Genomic DNA, 20287 nt, shown 5'->3' on the forward strand with positions numbered 1-20287 from the left:
CTGTTTGATCGGCCACACAGGAAGTGTGCAACTGAAGATGTGGTTCATCTTCTCTCATGTGAGCAAACATGAGATCCTGCAAAGCCCCACTGTGGGTGTACATGTGTGTGCAAATACACAGTCTTGAGATTGTTTAATACTAGAGGAGTGAAGAGGAATGCCTGATTCATAAAGTGTACTCAAACAAGAACTGCACACATTGTTACACATTAGTGTGTGACCGTATTTTGAGAATGGGATCATTTATGTTCCCTGTGAAATAAAAATAAGGCAAACTCTGTAGTCTTTTAACAATTTGTGTTTAATATCGTTCAGTGAACGAATCTTCCAATAACTGAACACGATTTTTAAAAAAAGAAAGAAAAAAAAGGCATAGCAGTCTTATGACATATCAAAATATTCACAGCCATAAGACAAAAGAGCACCACTCCGCTTCTCGCGGACCGAATGCCGGAGACCCGGGCAGGTGAGTAAGTGACTAGTCCGGTCCGGTGCTGGACGGGGTACTGGACGGGCTCGTGCAGCAGGTAGTGTGTGTGTGTGTGTGTGTGTGTGTGTGTGTGTGTGTGTGTGTGTGTGTGTGTGTGTGTGTGTGTGTCCGTAACCACCCTAGCAACAACAAACAGCGCTGCGCTGGCGGTAGCGCCAATGAGCTCCAAAGCTGCGTCTTTCCTCACTTCCTCTGGCTACACTGGGTTTGGCTTGGCACTGTTCAGCAAATAAGCAGCCATCTTGGACTCCGCAACCTAGCCAGGCAACCCTTAGTATTGGGATGGGAGGAATTTAACCAAAACTTTGGTGTTTCAGAAAAAAATCTTAAGAAGAGGGAGCTGTCGGCCATCGGAGCCTGAACATTTACCGGAACTTAAAATACCCAAACCGGCAGCAAAATCTGAAACCGGTTTTACGCGAGCGGGCACCCCGTCCCCCCCCCTTTCCTTGTCTGAACGTTGTGTGCAGTTTTGCGGGCCTGATAACTGTTTGTGCTTAGTTGAAGTAGCTTTTTAAAAGTGCTTTTCGTTGAAAAACAAATCGAGAAACTTTGGCATATGGTTATGGTGTGCGTAAGCCGAGAGTACAGGAGTTTGCCTTTTGTGCCGCCAGTGGACTTAGCCGTTGGGTACCGTAATGCGGCTTGATAAATGACTTTATTCACGTTGAGTACCTTCCGGCGCTGACTGGGGCCGAAACTTGGATCCATGGTCTTCATCAGCTGTTGGATACCCGCTTTCCACCCTTCGGACTGAGGTGCTGCAATTCGACAGACTTGGACAGGAGGACCACTTTGGAGATCGAGACGCATTAAAATGTCAACGAGAACGCCACTGCCTACTGTGAATGAGCGCGAAACAGAAAACGTAAGTATCTCCACTATTTAATGCACATAGCGGATCGATGGTGATGTGACGGTCTGCCTTCGGGGATCAACTTTTTAAAACCTTTTATCGCAAACTTCACGTTTCGTGCAACCCGTGTCCATGTGTGATCTAAGCCGCGTTGCCCACCAGATACGTTCTGTAACACGCCTGCTGATGAGCGTGTTTAATGTTCCGTATAATTCACTTCTTTTATGCGCCTTCTTGGGTACATCACTCGGTTCCGGGGGCCATTGCGCACAAGCTGATCCAAAGCTTCATTTGTGCGGACATGTCGGACAGTTGAGCTGTCAGGTCAGCCGACTAACTGCAGCTTCCTGCTGTAGCGCCTGCATAGATGAGCTGTAAGCTCAACTACGTCTAGAAGTCAAACTCCTATACACTTCACATCACAGGCTGGCGAGGTTTAGCACCAAAGTTGCCGACAAGCCCTGAAACTTGTAACGACAAGTTCGACGCAAACCGACACGCAGAGGAATCATTTGTATCACGTTTCCGTACACAGTATCTGTTGGGTGGAGGGAGTCACCGCTGAGCTTACTTTGTTTTTTTATTAAATCGAGGATAAATAAGAATGGCTGGGTTCCCTGTTAGAACTTTAAGGCCGACCTGGATCGGTATGTGGAGGTTTTAGAGGAGTAGTGCCCTCCCCTCCTCTCCGCTCCCCTCCGCTGTAGACGCGCTCACTTTTCTGTCAGCATCACTCCCGACCGGCCGTCTGTTTATTCACATCGCCAATGGTACGATGAAGGGCTCTCATTCGGCCAAGAGGCACCGCATTACTATAGTAAGTTACTATAGTAACTATCCTTACTATAGCTGTTTTTCTTTAAATACGCTAAATGACTTTGATCGAAGAGAAACGAGCCAGAGTCTCGGGCTGTGTACAAGACTTTATCTTTAAAAAAAAAAATCAGGAGAATCAGAACAGCAAGTACGTGGTCCGGTAGTTATAAACGTACTATAAACGTTTATTAATAGACTAATTTAGTCATGTGAAACAACATGATAGAGGATTGCCGGAAACAGTCTTTGGTATTATAGGATCCGTGATCTTGAAAGTAGGACTGTAATTGTGCAGGGTGATGTACCTTAAAAATCTGTATAATGTCTTATTATCTAATTATGAGTTTTGTATTGAGTTCTCTATCACCCCACCTAAGGCTATGTGCAGATTTTCATTTAAATGATCTAATTTTGAGGACTTGCAGTGAGGTTTCTAAAAATAATTGCCTCTAGAAGATTAGACTAGAGACTTAATACAAAGGTGTCGTTCTTGCCTATGTTTCATATATCAACTCGGTTTTGAACCGTTTTGACTAATGGCAACAAAGCTGTAGGCTATTTTACAAAGGTCTTATCAGTTTATTTTTTGGTGGAGTGGGGGTGGGGTTACTTCGAAATTTGAGGAGTCGTAAAAACATGGCTGGTACAAATTCTGCCTGTTGACATTGACATTGACAGATCCTCTTGGTTTTCTGAGAAATACGCACACATAAGGCTGAGCTATCAGTGCAGCCCTTGAATATTTCACAGCTTTCGAGCCATATGGCTCACTTATGTGTTAACGTTATTTCAACATCACAAAACAAGAAAAGAAAACAAGCAGTCCATTCCTGCAGGCCTGGCAAAGATCAGAGCAGGAAATGCCCAGCGTCTGATCCAAATGAAGCCGGCGTCTGCGTCTTCAGCCTCTTTTCCAGGGCTTTGTTACACGTCTGAGAAGTGCGTAAGGTAGCAGAAATGTGGGAGGTCTTGAGGCATTTTGTATGATCAGTATCTTACCAGACTATGTACGTGAGATTTATGGTAGCGGTCAGAGCAGTATACAGAAATGTGTATATCTCAGTGATCAGTGACATGGCAGTGATATCTGGTTGAGTTAATAACAGTACTTTTTTAGAGTTAAATGTAGGATAATTACATTTTGGTGGGGAATTCTTTTGCCATGTGATTACCATGATGGGCAATGGATTATAGGAATTAAAGGTTGTGCACTAGTCTGGAGAATATTGGTTTCCGGAACTTGCAGATTTAGAGAGGGAGAGAGAGAAAAAATGCCAGCAACTGCCATGACAACATTTTAAACCACATTTATGGTAAACTAATATGGGGGAAAAGCAGACAAGTTAGCAGTAGCTGGAATGACATGGTACATAGTGAAGATAAGTAAATGGTCATCGTGGCCAGTGTTCTGGACAAATGACCACTTTCACTCATGCTCTTGGAGACTGGATCTTTGCTTCCTGTGCTGATGTTAAGAGAATTCTGGCAAGCTGTGTTGCCAATGGCTAGCCAGTTACAAACAAATACATTCCAAAATATGATTGGTTGTGCGTCTAACTTTACACTTTATGTAACATGAGTTCCAGACTCTTCTGGTCATAATCTGAATTTTACGGCAAACATAGCTCACAAGGGTGCACACGTGATCTTGTTAATGATTCTCTATAGCAGCATTATTTAAGTGTCTTATGTTTTTGGATGTCCTCATTAGAACTGGCTTAGAGTTCCCTCCAACTTGTCTTTTCCCTGTGACTCTATCCACCATCGTGCGGTTTCTCTCAGCCTTCCTCAGATATTCCTCAGCTGTCTCTCTGAACTCCTTGTGTTCTAATTTGAGCACCTCTGTTCCATATGGACTGGCACTGTGGTTAAAGCAAGGCGATTCACAGATTCGTGTAAGGCTAATCGTGTCTCAGCAAATTAAATGCCCAGAAACAAAGAGACATAAATGTTTCCTGGAGGAAATGCTACTTTCGATGCACTTTTAAGGTGTATTGGCTACACAGTGAGTTCAGTTTCTTATAGGTTTGGAAGTGCTGATACCACTGGTATGAGGAATTTATAAAAACAACAACAAGAAGAACAACAACAACAACCTTGTGTACATGCACAGTTTATGTTTGCTGTTGTCTACACCTTCATAAGTGGTCAGTTTCTGATCACAACTTTGCTGTTGGCTGCATATTTTTGGGTGACGGATAACGCTCAGCCCAGCATTGCCACTGACTCATGAAAAAAAAAACAAATTAGCACTGCAGTGCCTAAAGAACTTGTACAGATCTGTCAAGCCTGACAGACTTGACAGTTCCATGTCAGTGTTAATGCTAATGCAAATAATATTGGGCCTTCACTGATCCTGTTGTCAGAAACTGACTAGTGATGTACAGGGCAGAGGATAGAATACAAATTGTGCATGTCAATAGACAGGTACCTGTCACAATTAGGGCATTATAAAATCCATTTTATAAAATTATTTTCTCATTTTCAGCTTTCTCTGATTTCTTTTTTTTCTCATTAGGATTTTTAGAGTTTTAAGTTTTCCCTCCAACTTGGAAGTAAAGTTTGTCAACAAACTTTGACTTGGCTTGCCAGTGTCCGTTGTAACTTCAGGAGACTGACTTTTAACTGATGATCAGTATAGCGATCATTATTAAGTGCAGATAGGTCATTTGTACCACAGATTTATATCAAAATGATAAATCTGTATTAAAAATGAAAAATACATTATTTTTATTTGGATGATGGAGGGATGAAGGAAAGGGTAGAAGTGATAGGCAGGTGACAGGCGTCAGCACAACATGCGGTTTGCGGGCAGCTGTTAGTCTATACACAAAGTTACCGACGGTTTTGTTTCCACTGTTGTCGGTTGGCTTAACCTGATTTTGCCTTGTTTGTAAGGTGGTTTGGATTTGACGTGTTCTTTGCACGTCCTGCTGCTGCTCTGATTCATAAAATCCACTGGGCTACTGCTGCGCCCTGAATTTTGCAGTTAAGACTGCAAAAGTTTTTAAAACTCATCTTAAGGTGAGCAAGACACTCCTATGTTGACCTTTTTTCGCAAGCTTTTACAATAGTCGCATAATGTTCGCAGCTGGCGGAAAAATCCACCATGACTCCATCTATCTACATGCCATGGGCGGAAAACTAGTATTGTCTACCTAGAAACAGTCCAAAATTAACTTCTTGCCATATCATTCAATCATGGCAAATAATCAGCCTAGAGTATATTTTTATTCAGCAATATTAATACGAACCTCTAGACTAGAGTTACCTTTCCTTAATTTTTTACTATTCATCAAGTTCAAGTTTGGTTTATTCGTCACATACATAGTCATACACAGTATAACACGCAGTGAAATGGTGGAGAGTGCTCTGTCCAAACTGAGGAAAAGAAACAGGGGTGCATAGAGAAAAATGTATATATGCAAGATAAATATATATACTCTATGTATGTACAAAATATATTAACAATGTATGTACAATATATGTATATTATGATTATATACACAATGTACAATGTATATGGTTGGGTATATATGCACACAATCTACAGAATGTACAGTCCAGGTGTAATATGGTTGGGTATATATGTACACAATCTACAGAATGTACAGATCCATTTTGTATAATAACATCTACAGTTGTTGTGTAACAAGGTAATTGAGTATAAATCTATATATACAGATATATAGATATATAGATATATAGATATATATCAGTAACCTTTGGAAGGAAAACTGAAAGAAATCATCAGACGAAGCTGGTGTTTTAGTGGTTTCTTGCATATCTAGAATGCAGTAACTTACCACGCTGTTAACAGAAGTTTCATTAGCTACGTTCCCGTGGGAGTGGGCAAGCATAAACCCATGCACACCATGACGTACGTCAGTGTTCAAGGACAGAAGCATGTAGGGATTTGTAGTTAGCTCAGTTGCTAAAGGAACACATTTACAGTTTTGGATAGTACAAGAACGTGTTTTTAAAAAGTCAATTTCAGTCTTTATATCTGAAATCGGATTTATGCCTCAATTCTGCGATTCTTCGCGTTCTTCATAGGAAGTCATAGGCCCCTAAATTATGTAGCAACGTTTTTGCAATAAGTGGGTGATTTCCAATGAGGTTCTGGTGAGTGTATACTGTTTAAACCGGTTCTTAATGGTACTAATCTTTTAACCACTGTTAAAAGAAACCGCTGTTGGTGTTGTCATTAAATGTACTGTGAACTTGAAGCTCCAATTGGGATCCAGTGCAACTATCTTTAAACAACATCCTTAGAAGACCCCACCTACTCAGCTGTATTAGTGAGCATGTCCACTGTGCTGTCTGTGAGAGAGGGCTTACCAAGATGTTTGGTGCACGTGCATTGTTTTAACCATTTCTCTCTGACTTTAAGCTGCAATGCAGTGGCCTTGTAAAGTTGCAATGCAGTGGCCTTGATTGTGAAGTTGCTTCCCTCTGAAAGCCCTCACCACAAACAAGCTTTTCACTCTCCAGGAAACGGCACGGCAGGCACTTGTCATTTTTACATGCATATCCTTTGCTCTAACCATCAGGCCGTTGAGCGATAGTTTAATCATACACCAAGCCGGCTCTGTTTATAGCACAGCACAGCATTCAGGCCCTTGAACCCTTTATCATTTCCCCAGTAAAGGCATGAATCCGTTTAGAAAAAAAAAAATTAATGCAATGATTCTAGTAGCACAGAGCTGTGATTTGTACAGGTAATATTTGAAATCGGATGCTGTTTGTGAGTGACGTGTCTAGGTGAGTTTGTCTAGTTGCAGAGCTAAAGTTAGCTGGAGCTAGTTGGCCAATGAGTATAAACAGCATAGCAGTTTTCACGAGGTCTCCGTGCCAGTCAGCACGCCACTCATTTTATGTGTATTATCAATGCTTTTCTTTTATGTGTCATCACATAACAGATATTTAGTGCTTTCTGGTCTCATGGACGCAATAGGAAATGTCGGGCTGACGTGCTGCTGTTCGGTCCCTGCCGCTCACGCTCTCGTGCAGCGCACCACGCCCTGCACATGTCCTCGCCGGGCCCGCCCGGTCTTTTCCTGTTCTGACGAGCCGTGCGCTCTGTTCCCCAGCACACCTCGCTCGGCGATGGGAGGCCAGAGGCGGGCACGCGGACGGGTCGCACCGGCACCCGCTGCCACAACTCCGTCGCCTCCTGCGCCGACGAACAGCCGCACGTCGGCAACTACCGGCTGCTCAAAACCATCGGCAAGGGCAACTTCGCCAAGGTCAAACTGGCGCGACACATCCCCACGGGCCGGGAGGTGAGTTTGGAAGTGCGCGCGGCTGGTGGGATTTCACATTGCTTCGGTCTGGAGTCTCGCTGGCTGGCTTCTCTTCCCCTCTCTGGTTGTTTCTGTTTGAAGCTCTCTGTTTCTCTTCTCTCTCTGTTTCTCTCTGTTTCTCTCTGTTTCTCTCTTCTCTCTCTGTTTCTCTCTATTTCTCTCTGTTTCTCTCTTCTCTCTCTGTTTCTCTCTTCTCTCTCTGTTTCTCTCTGTTTCTCTCTTCTCTCTCTGTTTCTCTCTGTTTCTCTCCTCTCTCTGTTTCTCTCTGTTTCTTCTCTGTTTCTCTCTGTTTCTCTCTTCTCTCTCTGTTTCTCTCTGTTTCTCTCTGTTTCTCTCTTCTCTCTCTGTTTCTCTCTTCTCTCTCTGTTTCTGTCTGTTTCTCTCTGTTTCTCTCTTCTCTCTGTTTCTCTCTGTTTCTCTCTTCTCTCTGTTTCTCTCTGTTTCTCTCTTCTCTCTGTTTCTCTGTTTCTCTCTTCTCTCTCTGTTTCTCTCTGTTTCTCTCTGTTTCTCTCTTCTCTCTCTGTTTCTCTCTGTTTCTCTCTTCTCTCTCTGTTTCTCTCTGTTTCTCTCTTCTCTCTCTTTCTCCCTGTGTCTTTGTTCCTCCCCCCACCCCCCCATCAAGTCTTCCTTCTCTCGCTTTCTCTTTCTCTTGGTCTCTCATGACTGTTAAAATAGACGTGCCCCTAAATAAGTGAATGAGTAAGATATGACAATAAGGTAAGATGAGCTACAAAAAAAAAACGATGTTACAATGTTGCACTTGTTAGACAGGCCTTAAGTCACTAGCAGTTTGCCCAGTCTCCTCTTAGCAGCAGGGTCAGTAAAATGCTGTTCTTCTTCTCTCTCCTTTAGGTGGCCATAAAAATTATTGATAAGACACAGCTTAATCCAACCAGTCTCCAAAAGGTAAATACCCAGGATGGCTACTGAGCAATAAAAAGCCTCTGTTCTGCTTTCCAGTCATCTTCTCACCCTTGCCTTCCTGTTCCACATTTTATCTTTATGAGGCAAATATATTAGTTTTTTTAATTATGAATAGTGTTTTTGGCAGGATATCGAAGGTCATAACAGTCACTGCTGAACGCATTTCACTTCAACCACATTACAAAGTGAGCCTCCACATCCCTGGCTAAACCCAAAGCTCTTCTAGTGCAGAGCAGTGCATGCTGGGTAAGTGGAAACTGACGGAGGAAGTCTCTGTGGACTTGGATATCAGAGGTGGCTAATAATAGCAGGAGCGGAGAAATACGAACGAGAGGCAGGAGCCATAGCTTGGCGTATGCTCGAGGAGAAAGCAGAGCACTTAGATGGGACAGAGAAACAGTGGGGGGGGGAGGTTACTCAGGAGAGCTCGCTTTGGCTCCATGAGCTTCAGGAAGCCCAGCGTCTCCTACTTCTCCATTCACCGAGTCCCCCCCTGGTTGGGCTCTACACACCGCACTGACACTACTGAGCTGGGATAATTAGCTGCCACTTGTTTTTCCAGCCCATCGGTTTCATTTGCTTCCCATTGGTGGATTCCTCTACAGTCTGAGAATCAGCGTGTGGTTGTAGGTGGCACGGACAGTTGCAGGTGGGGGTGAAGGGGTGGAACGGGGTCCCCGGGTCCGAATCGTCTCAACCACCTCCAGCACTCGGAACTCCACCCACAGCAGGGCCTGACCCATCCACTATACCACTACTGCATCAGCAGCCCCTAATGGACATCTGTGGGCTTTTGAGAGCTGGCGTTGGAGACCTTTGAGATCTATTGATCGTAATCGAACCGGCAAAAGTCTCTTAAATGTCTTTGATACGGCTGACTCTCCCCAACTCGAGTGTGAGCCATGGCGCTGGGGGAAGCAGGCCAACCACACCTGCGTCTCCACCGGGAATGGACCTCCACCCATAATGCTTGTTCGTATATGCTTCACTATTGTGCTCTCAGCAGAACATAAAGTAAACGAACTACAGGGGCAGTGGTAGCTCTGCGGTTCTGGTTCTGGCATAATAATTGGATTGTTGCCAGTTCAAGCCCCACCACCGGCCACTGTCGGGCCCCTGAGCAAGGCCCTACAACCCTCAGTTGTATTCAGTCATTGTTGTAAGCTGCTTTGGGTAAAAGTGCCAGCTAAGTGCTATGAATGTAAATGCGGGGCTGGGGGCATGCTACCCTGCCATGTCTTTTTTGCTGACTGCCTTCATGCTGCGGTTGCTCTAACTTCATCATTACAAAGTTATTTATCAGTGCATCAGTGACTGTTTTTGTTAAGATAGATTTGTGTGCTAATTACCTGTGATGTGTCAGCTGTTGAATGGCAGCTCATTGTTGTAGATGTTTTAGGCAGCACTAAAGAGTAATTGAGACTCATTAACAAGCACAGCCATTGAGATACTGTCAGCCTTGCTGGACTGGGTCTATAGCGGTGAATGAGACACGAGACAGTCTTCATTAAAATGTTCCCTGTTCTGTGAACGAGTCATGCCAGTCTTCGCCTAGAGTCATATAGATAGTATTATTTGCAGAATTCCCCTATAGTAGGATGGCATGACCCTGAGCAGGCAGCTCCTGGTTTACTGTGAATGGTGCACTGCATACCAGCTGGAAATGAAGCAAACGGCTCCGGCAGGCAGCTGCAGTAGCGTGCTTGCAGGCACGCGACTCCCACGTGCTAGGACGGCTCCTCCGGCACCGGCCAGGTGAGCGGGTACCACGTCGGCCCAGGCGGGGGCACGCATGTGAACCGCACAGCCACATCCCTTTGCTTGCTCCCGAGGCTCGTCGGAGCGCGGGGTCCCGTCCCTGGTCAGAATCACCCTCCCGCAGGCCCTGGGGGGTTCCGTGCGAGCGCGAACACGGGCGCGTCGCTCGGAGCCACTCTTTTCGTCCCGGCCGCACCGCGCACACTCGCTGCCGTTTTGACTCCGCGTCGGCGTGATCCGCTCTTACGCAATTGGTGGGTGTGGGAGGAGAGTCCTTGGTTCCAGCTCCATCTCTTCTTTTAGAATCGCATGCTGGTTTTTTTTACTTTTTTTTTTTTTTTTACTTCCTCGGATCAGAGCCGGCCATCGAGCGGCCGCGTCGGGCCGGGTGCGCTCTCCGCGCTCAATAAGCTCCAAGGGGCCGAGGTGATGGTGGCTGGTGGGTGTTGTCTTCGCATGCGGACGTTTGGTGATGACTCGGGGTGTTTGAGGGCATGGGTATATGGAAACATCTCAGCTGCCCTAGATGCTGTGGTAGACATCACTGTCCTAGAACCTCTCAGAGAAGAAAGCTTGTTCATTCAGAGGAACTATATGAGAAACACTCAGAGACTGAGCATGCGCAGGGTTTTCCATAGTATTTCGCTGGTGACGCCACCTTGGCCTATTTGGTGCCGGCTTTGCCTCAAAGCACTAAGCCCCCAACCCCACCCCACAACCAGACTGCTAAACACGAGCATTGGCTTTCAGTGCAATTATGGGTATAGTCTCCAGTGGTTACTTTGCTGAAGATCTATTAGTCGTCATAGCAGGCATTAATGAATGGCTTCTTTCCATTCAATATTGTGAATGGAAATGAATGGCAGGTGAGGTGACCCCTTCAGTAGGTGCCCCGGGGGGAAGAGGGGGTGTTGGAGCAGAGGGGTCTCAGTACCACCAAAATGCACAAAATGCTTTTCACTATGTGGGCCACTCCTGTTTCTGACACTGACCTCGTTCAGGCTCACACGGCTGAGAGGCGGTTGCGTCTTCACTACTCTGTTTTGTTTAATGGTTTGTGCCATACCCTGGTTCTGACCTGTCATCCCGTAACGAGTGAGAGAGCTGTCAGGGTATAAATGCCTATATGAGGTGGTTTATGTTTTGTTCAGGACACCGTTTTCAAGTGTTTGTTCGATAGGATTTTGACTAGGGCCCATCATTGGAAGGATAATGTGGGAGTTTCCATATTTGGTTATTTTCAGTGTATTCACAGACTCAGTAAGGGCTGAACCCCCCCAGCGGCGTCTCACACACTCACTTCCAGCTCACTTCACAGGAACTTTCCTTTTCCTGTTTTTCTTTCACCAATGAGGTTTCATTTCTCTCTCTCTCTCTCTCTCTCTCTCTCTCTCTCTCTCTCTCTCCCTCTCGCCGCTCTCTGCCTCTCATCCGTGAAGACGTATTGCAGCAGAGAGCCGCCGAGTGTGGCTGTCTTGAAGCCTTTGCACGAGCCCACCAGCAGTGCCGGTGCAGCAGTAGACGCCTCCGGCCCAGCTCCTATTCCGAACTGGCAGGACCTCGGCTTCACCCCTGACCTTTGGGACATGAAATCAGATCCACTACATAATAATGTCACCGAGGAACAAACTGAAGCTCTCGCGCACTGCTCTGCTCTCACACATGCACACACGCCCTAACATGCACGCTGACAGCTTACGCCCATCCTCACAGGGGCTGATCGGCTTCCTTCCTCCCGAGGCTTGTTTTTAAATAATGTGCCACCCACAGAACACAGAGAGCGGAGGAGCCCTAACATGGAAGGGCCCGGGGGTACAGAGGAGCACGGGGTTAGCGTGGGCGGGGTGTGCCCCAGCACATCACACAACCCATGACAGAGAGTTCAAAGGCGCGTGAGGACACCACCACCCATGTGGCCTGGCACGCTTTTATCTTTGCTTTCTGTGCGTGATTTCTCGGCGATGATCGTTTCAAGGTTGATCGAGGCAGGGTTGATTTTTAAACTGTGTATTGTTTTGTCACCTTTCTCCTTAAACTAAACACGACATTTTCTCTTTGTGGGAGTCTTTTGATGTGCGTCTGAGTGAGTTGTGGACGTTCAGCTTGATCAAAGGATGCACCTGAGTCTCCCCCGTCTCTGCCCAGGGGCCATCAACAGAGCTCCCTGCTTACACTTTCACCACCCCGCACTGGGTCACGCAACTCCCACCAAAGTGTGTGTGTGTGTGTGTGTGTGTGTGTGTGTGTGTGTGTGTGTGTGTGTGTGTGTGTGTGTGTGTGTGTGTACATATGTGCTGTACATACAACTGCACCATACAGCATTCACTTATCGTTATTACAATCCTGGCCTGTGTAACACTGATATCAAAGAAAGCTGCAGTATGTAAAAAAAAATCCTGCACTTAATCGCATTCTTAGCTTTATTATGTTCTTCGAGCATCGTGTCTAATCTCAGACATTCTAGATAAGTGCTTTGTGGAGGTTTCGATGAATCACGGTATTCATGTGACGCAACCGATTTTGCTCAAAATACCGCAGATCACCCTTTAACCGTGTCACATCAAGGGTTCCGCATTGTGTTGGAGAAAACCTGTGTGTCTGCGCGCGTGTGTCCATATCAGATAAGCGTAGCTGGTATCTGCTGGGTGTATCTCACGTCCTTCAGCCACAGCTTCACTCACGGCAGACGTGAAACGGAACACGGTCGTATTTTCATACTGGGGCCTCATATTAAACCCGAATTTAGAAGCAGCCTAGCTCTAAACGTGGCTGTCTATTTTGAGTCGCCTTCTGCGCTGTTCACGTTTCAAAGTCGGCCCCTGCACTGCTGAGTGTGAGGACACTTCTTCTCCACTAGATCAGCCTCGGCGACTCCGAGGGGTTGTTGTTAATCATAAATCATAAAGCTGCGGTGACTGAGGCTACCTTGGAAGCTACTAATTCGTGCTTTCCGTTCTGCTGTCCTGATGCCTGCCTTCATCTGAGACACCTGCAGAAACCTCGAGGGGAGGGGGGGGGGGTTTCCCCTCAAGTGACGCCTTGCATCACAGCAATGCAAGAAATGGCAGCAGTGCCCGGGTGCGCGCGCCCGGGGAGCCGGGGCAGAGCAGGGCAGGGACGTTGCGGCGGATAGCCGTCGGCGGGATGGCTTCCCCAGCAACCACGCCAGTGACTGTGATCTTACAGGCTCTTCCGTAACACGTACGCCAACCTGTGAGGGAGCGACACGTGCATCTGTGGGGGTTCTACCGCTTGCTTTCACCAGGTGGGGTTTTGCCCCACTTTCTGCTCTAGATAATACTTTTTGCTAAATATGTTTGCTTTTTCTTTGTTATTTTCTTTGTTATTCGGAGGCGCACTTGACCCGTTGATGGTATTTAACTGTAGAAGAACCTCGTTTAGACTGGTCTGTCTTAATACGTATTGGGTTGCCCAATCTACAGAAGTCTCTATTCTCCAGTAATTAGGTGACTGTAAATGTTTCTCACCGTCTTGCCTTCAAGCTCATGCTTGTGAGGAAGTTAGGTAGCAGATGAAGGTTTAGATGAAAGGGATACGCTGAGAAAAATTCTTGTCAGAACAACGCTTGTCTCAGGTGTTGACTCGTTGACTTGAACCTGGGGTAGGAGCCTAGGCTTAGTCCCGCCCACTCGCTCACTTGACCTAGCCCCGCCCACACATTTGCCCCTCCCCCTGCATCAGAGATTGCACCCTGGCCTATCCTTGGCCACGCAGTCGCTCTTTGCTCTACTTCTGGGTCTGGCTGGGAGCGGATTGAAGGACTTCGTAGGACCGTGTGATGGCCCAGCTGAAGGGCAGGGCAGTAACAAGTAACTAGGCTTAGTCAGCACTCAGCGCCATTACACATGGAGGAACATGGAGGAACTTCTTACTGGTGTTTTTCAGGGACATTAGCCAGCATAGATAGCGTTGGGCATTTAGCCTTACTGTCTGGAGCCAGGCATGTCTGCGTGTCTGAGTCTGTGTGAGTCTGTGTCTCTGCGCGAGTATGCATTAGCGTTTGTTCAGAGGCAAAGCTGTGTGGAATGTGAGCTTCAAAGGGGCAGCGATAACCTTCGCGGCGACTCGTTCCCCAGCATTCAGGCTAACCCGCTCCAGTCGGAACGCGGGCCTCGCTTGTTTGTCGCTGCTCTCGTCGCCGCGAGCACGTCTCGCGCGCCCCTGTCCCGCCCCCCATGCGCCATACTGTCCGGGAGAGCTAGCTGAGAGCGGAGGGAGAGCAGCACCTCCCATTCCCCAGCTAATCACCCGCTGGGACCCAGAGAAAGCAGCGCGCTATTGGTCGCTCCGCGGCACAGGACCTAACCGCTCCGCACCTCAGCTTTTGCTCGTCATGGGCACTGGCTGGTCCCCCCCCCCCCCCACACGTGCGATTTGCTCTGCGCGTGTGGAGCAGAAGCGTGATGGGCTCGTCTCTCACTCCTTCCCGGCGGAGTGAGCTCGTCCCCTGGAGTGACTCACTCCGGAACAGAATGTGGCAGGCCGCAGCACGGGACGGGTCGTGCAGGGGCCCGTGGGGCACAGCTTTAGGGCTGGATGGCTCATCGGGTCCTCAGAGAGCCTCCTGAAAAGTGTTGCCAGTGTGCAAAGCTGGAGTGAATTATTCAGAAGTGCTCTGTGGACCCCCCTCCCCTCCAGAATGGCAGTGAGCATAGTCATGGTGAGACAGGAAGCTGCTGCAGCCTCGGGGCATGAGAAAGCACACACACACACACACACACACACACACACACACACACACAGACTCACACACACACACACACACACACACACTCACACACACACACACACACACACACACACAGACACACACACACACACACAAATACCCTCTGATGTCTGTAAAGCAAGCAAGCATGCACATGTGTACTAAAAAAACACCCCACAAATTCTTACAGGTGTTCACCAAACTAAATTCAAACATCAAACAACAGCGTGGGAGGAATGTACACATGAAAGCTCAGAATACATACCTAATACCTAAGTTGTGCTAAAACACAGAAACACACAAACACGTGTGTGTGTGTGTGTGTGTGTGTGTGTGTGTGTGTGTGTGTGTGTTATAACAAATGTTTAAAGAGGTTTAAAGGGGACATATGTGCACTCCTAGGTTAACCCTATAATAGTGATCTTATATTCTAGCCCTATGAAAGCGCTTCTTTATTTCCTTGTAAGGTGAGATTTTGTCCTCTGTAGCGAGCACAGTAGTTGTTGCGTAGTAATATATCACACGCTGAGCGTCCCTCTCCCGCCCCATTACATCTCTTCATTCAACCCCCAACCCCCTTCCCGGGTACCTTTGGGGCAGTTCTTGTGTTCAGGCAAACCTAGGTGGCCTGGCTGATGTCCAGTGTGCCTGAATGAAACAAGACCAGGGCCACAGAGTGCTCACAATCCACTCCAAACAGGGCTCCGTCTGGATGCCTTCTGCTCGTTAGCGTGTGTCGCATTGGGGTTTTTTTTGGTTGTTGTTGTTTTTAAATTGAAGGTGGGTAATTAGCGGGTTCAGGCGCATTCTGCACCACTGTGTGCTGCTTTCCCATATTCTGTCAGAGAGCTTCTTTGTCTCTTCCCTCTAATGTTGGAGCCACGTTAGCCGCGGGCCCGCCGTGTTATGTGGTCTCATGTTTTCAAGCTAATGAACGCTGCTTTCCCACGCCTCCGTACTGCGTGTCACTCAGACGCCAGCCACTGTTCGCCCACCATGGCTGAGGTTCCCATTGGTCCTTTACGCACACCACAGTCAGGAATGAATCATAGATGTGTGTGTGTGTGCCTATGTATGACCAGTTTGAGCTCCCCAGTACAGCTCCAGCTGTCGTCAAGGTGATTGTGTCAACGCCGTTCATGCTACAAGTCGCAGGCCCTGTTAGCCACTAAATGTATGCGTTTCCGCGCGGGGCGGCGAGTGTGCAAAGTCCCTCCCCCCTGTGGAGCCCTGCTGTTGGGCCCTGCACCTCGAACCCAGCCTTCGGGACCAGGGCCAGGGCCGGTCACTCACCGCGCGCGTGATACCGCGCCGCTCAGAGGCCGGGCGTCGGCCCGTGGGCCGTGCCTCAGGCCCGGCGCTGCACAAGGACTTCACTTTCTTGGGTTTCTCTTTTGGTTTTCTTTGGCTACTTGAAAAAGGCCGAATAACCACCATATTGACAGTGAAAAATAAAAACCCAGTCAGAAGCTTATTTTTCGCTCAGGTGCGCGTGTGCGCGTGAGAGAGAAGGACACGCGCCTACGCTAAGGTTGGAGAGAGGCGCGGCCTCGCCCAGGTGCGGTGGGCAGCGCGAGCTCGTGCTCCCAGCGCGCCAGGGGAGAGCCGGACCCCCGCAGAGCACTCCAGTGGCATCGTGGGCGAAGGACGTAATGGAGGGAGAGGGAGTGAAGAACATAGTGGTGGTAACACGTCTGTTGTGCCACACTGGCTTTCCGACAGTCATTCCTGGCAACAGCCTCCCAGGGTTATTATCATCCTGTCGAGCGGCGGGGTCATAAGGTCGTCTGTAACCAGGGGTGTGCGCTAGTGTCACAGCAGGCCGCCAGCCTCGGGCATGACCCACCCGCCCACCCGTCTCAGTTCAGGAATGTGTGCTTGCAAGTGAATGCATTAAAGCTACGCTAAGGACATTTGGGCATTGGATTTGTCTGCGTTTACTTTTTGCTTGTGTAGGTCAGTAAAATGAAGTGCTGTGGAAACAAAATGGTCCATTCAATAAATAATGAGTATTAGAAACGAGAAATATTAGAACTTAGAAAAAGTAGCGAGGGCCCAGAAAGGCTTTTCTGGTAAAAATGTGCTGTCTTTTCTGGCTCTTGTGCTGGTGTTGCTCTGAATCCCAAACATCTCCCATCTGCCATGATATGATTGGACAGAAGCGATTTGAAACTAGTGGTGGACTTCCGGCCAGTTTGATGTGTTACGATCAGTGGTTGTGTTTAATGTCTGTTCTAACTGTTTTTTTTCGTTTTTTTTCTGTCTCCTCGTTAAGCTCTTCCGGGAAGTAAGAATAATGAAGATCCTAAACCATCCGAATATCGGTGAGTTTCCTGGTCGTTCCCTCGTCCCCCTAGGGCTTGGCTGCCTGTCGTCGTATCTTGGGCGGCGGATGGGGCGGGGTTGTTGGGGCTGTTTGGGGTTGTAACAGTACTTAGGGGTGTGTCTAGGGGCCGACCTCCTGCCCCTTACCCTGCTGCCTGGATAATCCTCTCTCCGGGAATTCCCACTGCTTCTCCCATTCACCAGGCCACTGCACTGTTCTTGCCAGCACACAGATGCACCACTGTGAGCCTCTTTGTGTGTGTGTGGCTCATGCATGCCTCCACCCTTCTGCCCCCTGCCCCTCATCCCCACCTACACCATAAGCCACATCTTCCCCACTTGCCCAGCTGAGATCAGGTGCGCATTAGTAGCACAGGAAGAGGAAGAGGAGGCTCTGGGATAAAGCACACACCGTCGCCTTCACATTCAACATGCGTGCACGTCTACGTCTCACCGGAAGCTTCTCGCCATCTGTGGCCGCTCTGTGTGTGTGAGGCTCTGTAGTGCGCGCGCGCGCGCGTGTGCTTTGTGCTTCGCCTCAAAGAGCATGAGAGAGCGTGCGACCGCCGGTACGTAGGTGACGCGTTTGGAGCGAGGGGGAGGGACGCTAATCGCTAACACTCCTCAGCCTCGGCCCACGCACATCCTAATCGCTGCACCCTCAGCAGTGCCCTCGTCCATCAAGCCTCTCAAATAACCCCCCTCTCTATCTCTATCTCTCTTTCTCTCTCTCTCTCTCTCTCTCTCTCTCTCACGCGCTCTTTTTCTCACACTCGCTTGCTTACACTCTCGTGTTCTCTCTCGTGCTTTCGTTCTCTCGCTCCTTCGCGCTCATTTGCTCTCTCACTCTCACTCCCCCATTTTTGCGCAAATGGTCTGCTAGAAATCACATTACCGTGATATTCAGTGTAGTTCAGCAGTCAGTCAACCAAAATGACAATTGCACTCATACACAAACCACACAGCAGGTTTCCACTTCAGGGTCGTGTCCACAGAGTGTGAACAGCTACTTTGTCAATTCATATTACACTCATTTATTTTCCAAACTGATTCTACTGGCTGTTATTGAGTCAGATTAATTAATATTCAGTGTATAAATAACAAGTATGACTGCAGTAAATTTTGGACAAATTTTATGCCAGCTAATTAAATAAATAGATAGTTTCAGGACTGCACTGGGCGTTATGGGTCAGGAGCCGTGTGTTCCGCGGGTTGCATACTGAGGTAAGAGTGCGTTCTGCGCTGACCATAGGGACCACCTGCGTGGGGCTGTCGATTTAGGCGTGGAATTAGCGTCTTGCAGGTTGACGCCCCAGAGCTTTCGATACATCCTAGCCTTTCAGGCCCACAGAATCAACTTCAGCCGCAGTACAGCTGCGAACAGCTGTCTAGGAATCGGGCTCGTTGAAAGGTGTCTGAATTGTCATGGCAACACCTGTCTCTCTTTGCACACCTTTTGTGCAGTTTTCTTTTTTTCCCCCCGGTTCGTACGAGCAGGGGCTCCGGCATCGGCTACTCTGGCCTGAGAAGCTGCTCCCCTTTGCCTGCTCTCTGTGCTCCTGCTTCCCTAGCGATGACCCACTTTCTTTGTCTGGAAGCGCCAGCGTGTTGGCAGGGGCTCGCCATTGTGGCTCGCATTTACACAGGAAGAAGTGCTGGGCGTAGGATATCTGAAGCGCAGACAGCAGCGCCGCGGTGTCTCTTCCCGTGTCCTGCCTGAGGTGCTAGAATCAGCAGATCAAGTGGAACGTCCCAAATAACTGAAGGCAGACACACACAGGGGTCAAAATAAATAAGGGTCAAATCCCGATCTGACACGTGCATTATTAATCGAGCCAAGGGGAGACCGGTGGCTCTGATTCCACAGAATGTGCAGTTCGTTACATGCAGCACACGCGTTTACCCGAGGATTTTGTAGCACTTCAACTGCTCCTGCATGTAGTCACTTTTCACGGTACCAGGTAATAGTGAGAGCTGCCGTTGCATCAAAGCACAATGATTGATATGATGATAAATATCTCTCTCTCTCTCTCTCTCTCTCTCTCTCTCTCTCTCTCTCTCTCTCTCTCCCAATCTTCAGTAAAACTCTTTGAGGTGATAGAGACAGAGAAAACTCTTTATCTGGTAATGGAGTATGCCAGTGGAGGTGAGTAGAGACCCACTTTATCTGTAGCACGAAGCTCTCCGTGCATACTGTAGCTCCTCAATCTGTGGACGCTCAGACTCGCGAGCGTGCCGTGTCTGTGGCCAAAGCGTGATGTGCGTGTGATGTGTGCGATGTGTGTGCTCTCCTCGGCAGGGGAGGTGTTCGACTACCTCGTAGCACACGGCCGGATGAAGGAGAAAGAGGCCAGGACTAAATTTAGACAGGTATGGTACCGCAGTGTGCTGAAACTCCAGCCATCCCCGTCCTCGCAGGTGGCGCTCCGTGGTGCCCCCTCCAAAGCACCGGTGCAGAAGGATGCCGAACTCCGAGGGCGCCTTGGCCTCTTCCGCTTCAGCTGACACAGCAGCAGTGGAGAGTCGGTGTATCTGGGTCGGGCCGGAGCGCTCTTTCAGCATCTTAAACGAACTTCCAGGACCTTCTACTGGCAGAAAAAACAAGGAGAACAGGGAAACGCGTGTCCACGAGGACGCCGTAATGCCTTATTTGGGGGCTTTTCGAACAGCAGCGCGGGGCGACTGACACTGCTTGTCTGACACGATGGAAGCGTTCACAGGAGAGCTCCCGGTTTAAATTATGCCCGCCCTTCTGACGTCAGCTTCCAGAGAGCTCCCGTCCATTAAGACACTTGAGTGAAATGCAGTCTTAAAATGAAACGGAGGCTATTTTTGCGCTAGTGTTATTTTCCTCTTCGTCGGAAAAGGTGAAATGGAAAAGCAAGCCATATAGCCGACGCGGCCGTCCAAGCACCCGCCCTTGCTCAGCGGCATTGTGGGAAAGCGCAGCTGTGGTGGTCCATGGAGCTAATCGCCCCTGACGCCCCACTCCACCTGTAGGCTCGGGTTGCCCCACTCACTCCGCAGCTAACCGCGCTGCGTGTTCTCTCTCTCCCTTCCAGATCGTCTCAGCCGTACAGTAC

The 20287-nt window shown here is 48.4% G+C and overlaps 1 protein-coding gene across 15 annotated transcripts in view; it reads left to right on the top strand.

Annotated features, from left to right (window-relative positions):
• The first annotated feature begins 401 nt into the window (after nt 1-401).
• Nucleotides 402-20287, top strand: part of mark3b (MAP/microtubule affinity-regulating kinase 3b) — a 32460-nt gene continuing 12574 nt past the window's right edge. For 2 of the 15 annotated variants that reach the window (XR_014124400.1, XM_035524088.2), the window contains exons 1-7: nt 661-1358; nt 7256-7447; nt 8321-8374; nt 17155-17203; nt 19285-19350; nt 19504-19574; nt 20267-20287. The exon at nt 20267-20287 is cut by the window's right edge and continues 36 nt beyond it. Coding sequence is in view for 13 of the 15 variants with exons in the window: in XM_035524088.2 (XP_035379981.2) it covers nt 1308-1358; nt 7256-7447; nt 8321-8374; nt 17155-17203; nt 19285-19350; nt 19504-19574; nt 20267-20287 (504 nt within the window). In the remaining 2 variants the exon portion in view is untranslated. Of the gene's footprint in view, nt 1359-1937; nt 2164-7255; nt 7448-8320; nt 8375-11589; nt 17204-19284; nt 19351-19503; nt 19576-20266 lie in introns of those variants that run through there. The other 13 variants (XM_035524086.2, XM_035524087.2, XM_035524089.2 and 10 more) reach the window with 13 other exon arrangements.

The sequence above is a fragment of the Electrophorus electricus genome, chromosome 7 (genome assembly GCF_041902795.1).
Source record: "Electrophorus electricus isolate QZ-2024a chromosome 7, ASM4190279v1, whole genome shotgun sequence".
In the NCBI taxonomy this organism is placed as follows: domain Eukaryota; kingdom Metazoa; phylum Chordata; class Actinopteri; order Gymnotiformes; family Gymnotidae; genus Electrophorus; species Electrophorus electricus.